Source organism: Palaemon carinicauda, chromosome 5, assembly GCF_036898095.1.
Source record: "Palaemon carinicauda isolate YSFRI2023 chromosome 5, ASM3689809v2, whole genome shotgun sequence".
NCBI classification, from domain to species: domain Eukaryota; kingdom Metazoa; phylum Arthropoda; class Malacostraca; order Decapoda; family Palaemonidae; genus Palaemon; species Palaemon carinicauda.
In genome coordinates this window covers 36,693,534-36,701,560 of record NC_090729.1, presented here as the reverse complement: position 1 = coordinate 36,701,560, position 8,027 = coordinate 36,693,534, and the positions used below count along the sequence as shown (strand labels likewise).

The 8,027-nt window shown below is 40.8% G+C and overlaps 1 protein-coding gene across 1 annotated transcript in view; it reads left to right on the top strand.

Moving 5' to 3' along the window:
* LOC137640838 (uncharacterized) overlaps window positions 1-2,829 on the top strand; it is a 3,608-nt gene extending 779 nt beyond the window's left edge. Inside the window, exons 2-4 of the mRNA XM_068373306.1 lie at window positions 1-860; window positions 1,002-2,272; window positions 2,443-2,829. The exon at window positions 1-860 is cut by the window's left edge and continues 72 nt beyond it. Coding sequence (XP_068229407.1) covers window positions 1-860; window positions 1,002-2,272; window positions 2,443-2,829 — 2,518 coding nt within the window. The remainder of the gene's footprint in view (window positions 861-1,001; window positions 2,273-2,442) is intronic.
* Window positions 2,830-8,027: the final 5,198 nt, after the last annotated feature.

The following is an 8,027-nucleotide window of genomic DNA, read 5'->3' as shown; positions in this document are numbered from 1 at the left end:
AGTCTGTAAATCGAAAATTTCAGGTAGTACCACTGCTACATTGTATAATCCCACTTTACTTGCAATAACTGCCACTTATCCAAATAATCTTTCACATGCAGCTACAAACATCACTGTAAATGGCCACTCATTGAAGGCACTAGTCGATTCTTGTAGCTCAGATAGTTTTATACGTGAGGAAGTAGCGCAGAGACTAAACCTGACAGTAGTCCCTGCAAGCTCAGCGGTCTCAATGGCATCAAAATCGTTCAATGCTAGTTCCTCTGGATTTGTCATAGCAGACTTGGTTCACCTTGATCAGAGATATCCCTGTATACAGCTAGGGGTCCTGAAGGATTTGTGTTGTGATGTCATTTTGGGTTATGATTTCCAAAAGCAACACCAGAGCGTGAGTTTTCAATATGAAGGGAAAAGACCAAGTTTGAAGATAACTGGCGCCAAACCTGTTTGTTTACTAGCGACAGCTGACATAGATGAACCGTCATTGTTTCCGAACTTACCTCGACAGTGTAAACCCATTGCAGTCAAATCCAGACGCTATAGTCAAGATGACCAGCTGTTTGTAAAAGACCAAATTTCACATTTACTATCTGAAGGTATCATCGAACCAAGTATATCCCCTTGGAGGGCACAGGTTGTAGTAGTCAAAGATCCACTTGACAGGCATAAAAAGAGACTTTGTATTGATTATTCACAGACCATTAACCAATGCACAGAACTAGATGCTTATCCCCTCCCAAGGATAGAGGATATGGTACATGACCTTGCTAAATATAAGGTGTTTTCCACATTTGACTTGAAGAGTGCATATCACCAAATCAGCATTAAAGAGAGTGAGAGGAAGTACACTGCTTTTGAAGGTGCAGGGAAATTGTTTCAATTTTGTAGGATTCCATTTGGTGTGACGAATGGTGTAGCTGCATTCCAAAGAGCTATGGACAAACTAGTTGAGGATGAGAAGCTCAAAGATACTTTTCCATACCTTGACAATATCACTGTAGGTGGAGCATCTCAGGCTGAACATGATGAAAACGTTCAAAACTTCTTGGAGGTGGTTCAGAAGCGGAACCTTACCCTCAATGAAGGGAAATCGGTTATTTCTGTTCCTACAATCAATGTTCTAGGGTATTGTGTCGGGAATAATGTTATAAAGCCTGACCCAGACAGATTACGTCCCCTTCAAGAATTACCGCCTCCCACAAATATGGGCTCTCTGCGAAGAGCTCAAGGATTGTTTGCCTATTATGCCAAATGGATCCCTGGTTTTTCTGACACGATACATCCCTTAGTGAACACAAAAACTTTTCCACTGAGCGAGCCAGCACTAGCTGCTTTCAATTCTTTAAAAAAACAACTTATGGATGTTTCACTGCGGGCTGTGGATGAGAGTCTTCCTTTTGTTGTAGAGTGTGATGCTTCGGAAGTTGCTGTCTCCGCAGTCTTGAATCAGGGTGGCCGCCCAGTAGCTTTTATGTCGAGAACGCTCCAGGGTAGCGAGTTGCATTATCCAGCAGTGGAAAAAGAGGCCACAGCTATTATTGAAGCGGTTCACAAGTGGAGCCATTTCTTAGCGAAACGACATTTTACTCTGATTACTGATCAAAGATCGGTGATGTTCATGTTAGACAGCAGGAAGCGAACTAAAATAAAGAACAACAAGATACAAGAGTGGAGGTTGGAGCTGGCATCCTACAGCTATACTATACAGTATCGTCCAGGGAAACAGAATATTGCACCGGACACCCTGACTCGTGCCTATTGTTGTTCTATTTCCTCAATGTCAAGTCTCACTGACATCCATGAGAACCTCTGCCATCCTGGCGTCACTCGCCTTTTGCACTTTGTGCGATCCAAAAACCTCCCATTTTCAACAGATGACGTGAAAAGAGTGTGTGCTTCTTGTAGAATTTGTGCCCAACAAAAACCAAAATTCCATCGTCCAGGAAAAGGAGTCCTCATAAAGGCCACCCAGCCAATGGAACGTCTTAGCATTGATTTCAAGGGGCCTCTGCCCTCTACCACGAGCAATAAGTACATTCTTACGGTTGTTGACGAGTATTCACGTTTCCCCTTTGTGTTTCCCTGTCCAAACATGCATTCGAAAACAGTGATCAAATGTCTTGAATCTATCTTTATCCTTTGTGGAATGCCTAGTTTCATTCATTCAGATCAAGGAGCTTCTTTCATGTCCCAAGAACTGAAACTGTACCTTTCTCAGAAGGGGGTTGCAACCAGCAGAACGACACCTTATCATCCGATGGGCAACGACCAGGTTGAGAGATATAATGGTATTATTTGGAAATCTATTTGTTTAGTACTCGAAAGTCGTGGCTTGAAGACACAACAGTGGGAGATAGTACTTCCTGAGGTTTTGCACTCAGTTAGGTCGCTCTTATGTACAGCAACTAATGAGACACCTCATGAACGTTTTTAAGGTTTTAGCGACGCTCTAGTCTTGGAAGTACATTACCGTCATGGCTTTTGACTCCTGGACCTGTACTATTGCGACGGCATGTTAGGTCTAGCAAACATGAACCGTTAACTGAAGAGGTTCAACTCATGGATGCAAACTCAATGTATGCAAATGTCAAATATCCAGATGGTAGAGAATCAACTGTGTCTACCCGTGACTTAGCCCCAAGTCCTGCAGGTGCAACGTCTCCTGTACACCATGTTGAACCATCAGGAGAGACGGAGTCCCCAGATACAACTGAAGTGCAGGATACACAAACTCATGATAACCGTGATTGTCATGAATCCAGTGAGCCCACTGAGATAAGAAGGTCCACTCGTGTGTCAAGGCCGCCTGATCGCTATGGATGGGATTAAACCAATAAATTTGTTTTGATTAAAGTTGAATTTTCTAGGAGGGGAGAATGTGATAATATCAGTTGGTCTTAGCTGTTTCTTACTGTCAATGTTTGAGTATTCAAATTGTTTTGTTTATTGTTTTGTTCTTCCTATGTTAATGTTTTATAGCATGATTTTCATAAGTTATGTGTTTGTGTTAACATGTACATTTATGTTGATACTGTATTCATTGTTGCCTTTCTTTGTTACAGATATGGTAGTTTGCTAATGTGTTGAATAAAGCTTGGAAATTATCACCAAGTATTACTGTACTTTAATTACATATATATATATATATATATATATATATATATATATATATATATATATATATATATATATATATATATATATATATATATATATATATATATATATACAGTATATATAAATATATAGGCCTATATATATATATATATATATATATATATATATATATATATATATATATATATATATATATATATATATATATACATATATATATATATATATATATATATATATATATATATATATATATATATATATATATATATATATATATATATATATATTTATATAACGGATTTTGAGAGAAGCGAAAAATCTTTTTTTGGGTGAGATGGCCATGTCGTCCTGATGAAAGTTCCTTAAAGTAGCTTCCTAAGGGATATATGTAATACAGCGATATTCCCAGAGAATTTTACCTTTAGGTATCCAGAATTCTAACTCCTGGCGCAAATATCCTTAAAATTTCTCCAAAGGATATCGCATAATATCAGCGGACGCATTCTTGACACGCCTCCATAGCAATCTGCACCCCAAACAGCATTTTGGCTTCGAGGAGAATGTGGCAAAAGGTAACCGTCCAAAGGCTCTCCAAGCTCTCGTAATACTATTGGGAATACAACAGCGCCATTCCTACGACGGCGGACATTCCTTGTAGCATTGAGCGTGGTGTTACAGATACAGTACCACGGGAGGGATACTGTGAAGATCTTTTCTTTTAGAAGAGAGGGGTGGGTCCATCAGGATGACACGGCCATCTCACCCAAAAATAGATTTTTCGCTTTGCTCAAAATTCGTTTTTTGGGCTCAAGCCATGTCATCGTGATGGAAGCATACCAGAGCATTAGTGTATCTGTGGATTTTTAATCAGTGCCTTAACCTTATAGCAGCATTTTCTATGGTCATGGGGACCACATGAGACAAGGAACGTTACCGTTATTCGTCACCATCACTAATCATAAGCAATGTTAGTGCTTCCTGCCTCCTACAGGGAAGAGTCATTCTAGACAGTAGAAAAGGGATCTTGAGGTTAACATACATAGTATGACCAAACATAAGTACACACTGAATATACAAATAGTCTCATAGTTGTATATTTGCTAAAATAACATCAGTGTCTCTTTTATCTATTATTTGATGCATACAAATATATGAGGGATTCTTACTTTAGTAAGTTGAAGAACTCTGGCATGTATACATACAATTGTCTGGCGAAGGTGGACGCACTTCATTCTAATAGACATTTATTACTAATAAATGACTAAAAGATGTTCAGTTAAACGAATGTAGTATGGCAATGGGATTATACCTGTAACAAGTACAGAGACTATATTTCCTTCTTCAAGGAAGAAATGTTTAGTGCCACTCTCAGACTGAAGAAAATTATAAAACAAATTCTCTTCATAATTCCTGTACTGGTTACTTCTATCTGCACTGTGTACTTCGTACACCAGCACTAGTGCTATCTGTATAATTCCACACCTGGGATTTTGAACAGAGCCAGTGTTATCATAGTAACACTTAATTAAAAGAAGTCACACCTAAGAAGGGTGACCTCTTCTCCCTTTAATTGACATTCTCAGTCAATTAGCTGTTCATCGTAGAATCAGACGGCAGGTTAAATATTCTACCTGGCGTCACCACATACTGCTTCAGAACATGAATTTGTCTAGCATAGTGTATGTAGAACACTCTGGATGATTCTCATCCGTTACATGTGCAAGGACATGTGAGGTCCCAAACCAAAAACTGTTTACTACAGTAATTTGGGGGCAGGTTTCAATACACTACCTACCACCACTACGAAGTGTTTTAGTTCATGCACTTGTCTTGCATAGTGTTTGTAAAACACTCTGGATGATTTCCATCCAGTGTATGAACGAAGGCACTCAAAGTCCATATACTGAAAGAAGTTCAGTGATGAAGCAATCTTTCTCGGATCCTGACCTGCGGAAGTACTGTCCGGATCCGCTCTACGAATAAAGTAGGTGAGCTTCACCCTTAGTTGTTTTATGGATAAATTTGATCCAGAAGTTTCTCCTTTAAAGAGCTGTCCTCCCCTGAAGTCTGAAGTTCTACGAAGATAGACCTTTAGACACTCTACAGGACTTAGAGAGACATCTTCCTTCAGAGGTTTGATTCTCCAGGGACCCCATCTCTTAGTGGGTAGCTCGTTTTTAGCGAGAAAGGATGGATCAGGAAATAGATTCAGTTCTCCCACTTCCGTGAACTGAATGTGACCCTCATCTCTGGATAGGGCCACTATTTCACAAACTCTAGCCCCGGAGGCGATAGTGAACAGAAAAATAACCTTTTGGGTTAGATCCTTAAGAGAACAATCTTCATTGTTCACAGATGAGGCATAATGTAAGACCTTGTCCAAAAACCAAGAGATGGGCTTTGGTGGTACTGCGGGTTTAAGCCTAGCACCTGCCTTTGGAATCTTATTAAAGATTTCATTCGCCAGATTCACTTGAAAGGAATATAGGAGAGGCCTAGTCAAGGCTGACTTGCACGTATTTATCGTATTGGCCGCCAGACCTTGGCTATGAAGGTGGACAAAGAAGGACAGACAGAAGTTTATTGAAATTTCTTTCGGTCATTTTGCTTTGACAAACGCAACCCACTTTTTCCAGGAAGATTCATATTGTCTTTTAGTTGACTTGGCCTGGTATTCTTCTAAGAATTCTATATTGCCTTTTGAGATCCCAAACCTTTTTCTAACCACTAGAGCGAGAAAATCATGAAAAGAAGGGTTTGGGTTATCTGTGATAAAACAAAGGCAGTTAATTTCTGAATCTTCAGAAATATACCTAGTGTTAGAGCTAGGATCAGCCTCATCTAGTCTATCAGCCCCACTAGAGGATTCTCGTATGGGGCTATAAAGCGAGATAGTTTCTTGAAGACGCTCGTGATGAAGAGGTCGAATTGCAGTTCCGGGACTTGTTCCCATCTAGGAGGGAATATGTCTGCACCCATGGACCATTCCAACTCTATCTGTTTGTATCGAAATAGAGTATCCACCGTCACATCGTGGATCAGTTGTAAATGAACTGCTGGTAGGTGCCATCCCTTTAAGAGAGGGATGAGTAACTTCACCAAGACTGAATGAGACGTTCGATTGTGACATCTTATTATCGCTTCGGTGTCCCAGATCAGTCATAGGGAGCCTGATCTGTGTGGAGGGGGCTTCCCCATCCATGAAAGGACCAGCAGAGTCTTGGGACTTTCGTGCTCTAATTTCTGTTAGAGAAGCGATTAAATAGGGACCGATCTCAGTCTTTTTTTTATCTCTTCAAGCGTTTGATACGTGTTTTCTCCAAGCTCTTAACGCATCTTTCCGGTGTGCCCATAGCACCAGGTCTGTCACTATAGCGAACTGGGGAAAGTTTAGCGCTTTTTCCTGTTGACAGACCTCACGAGCTCCTTTTATTTTTCCAAAGGAGAGGAGAGTTGAGGTGACTGAGGGCTTCGAGGGTTTTTTAAACATCGAAACCCCTGAGCTGGAGAAAGTCGAGACTTCTAGAAGCCTATCTTGCATCCGTGATGTCCCAGGAACCAGGTCATCTCTTTGAATGCACATTGGCCATACACTTCGTGTGCTGCCCACTCCAGCCTCTTGATCAGGTATATTAATACCTGAACTATTTCTAGGCTTGACTTTGACGTGACTAAGTTCGTCAATCCTTTGAAGATACTTAGGACGGTGAGTCCGACGCGTATCTTTCCTAGGATGAATGTTACTCTCTGTAACATGAATTCTAGATAGGAGGAAGGGGGGTGGTTGACTGGAAGGTTCCGAAGGACACCTTTCAGGTCTGACAAGACTACGAACACCCCTAATTGGAATAAGGTCCATAGGTTCAGAAGGATTAACATTCAGAACTTGCTGTTTTTTATGAACTTGTTGAGTGGCGACAAGTTCAGAATGACTCATTGATATCTTGAGTCCTTCTTGTGAACAAAAAACAGCCTTCCCTGGAACTTGATGAGCTATAGTTTTCTTACCACCTGTATGCTCTATAGCTCTCAGGTATACTTTTCCAGGAGGGTTTTGAACTGTAGGAGAAGGTAAGGAAATGATGGTAGGGACATTTCTGTTTCCCATCAATGGCTCATCTTGAATAGGCTTTGGACCGAAGGGTCGAAGGTCCTGCGATCCTGAGGGAAAGTTCCTACTAGCCGAAGCGTGTTTATGCTTCGAGTAGTCAGTAGGCTTAGACTTTTGACCATCTGCCTGTAGCACCATGGTCACTGGAATAGTGGGATGTTATTGAGCAGCCCGGATATTTCCAGCATTTTCGATCTTCTTTTCAGGTTGGGGACCCACAACCACAGAAGATTTTCTCTTTGAAGGAATGCCTCATTTTTGGAGAAGACTTATGTTCTCCATGGTGGCGTTCTTAATTACTTCCTTAATGACCTCGTGTGGGAAGAGGTCTTTACCCCAGATGTTGGAAGATATTAGCTTCCTTGTTTCATGTTTAACTGTTGCGTCAAGGAACACAAACTCTCTACATGCTCTCCTGGCCTTCATAAAGGCGTAAAGGTCCTTCACCAAGATAGCCATATGCATTTTGGCTATGACTATCAGCATGTCTGGGGTACTTTCGTAGGTTAAACACATCTCTATGTAGTTTTGTAGAAAAAGGTATGTCGCAAGTCTCTCCTTTGACTCATGTTCATTACACAAGAGCAACTCAGACAATTTAGGGAGACATACGTTGAATTGTCAGCTTGCGATGTCCTTGTCTAATTTTCCTACTGAAAATGTCAAATGGACTTCCATCCAATCCTTTTCCTGTCCGGGAAAAGCTGGTAACAAAGGCTTGCACTCATCGAGTGCGGGACATGGCTTACCCGCCTCTATCGCTTTGGCAACAGAAGTAAATGCCTTCCACATGAAG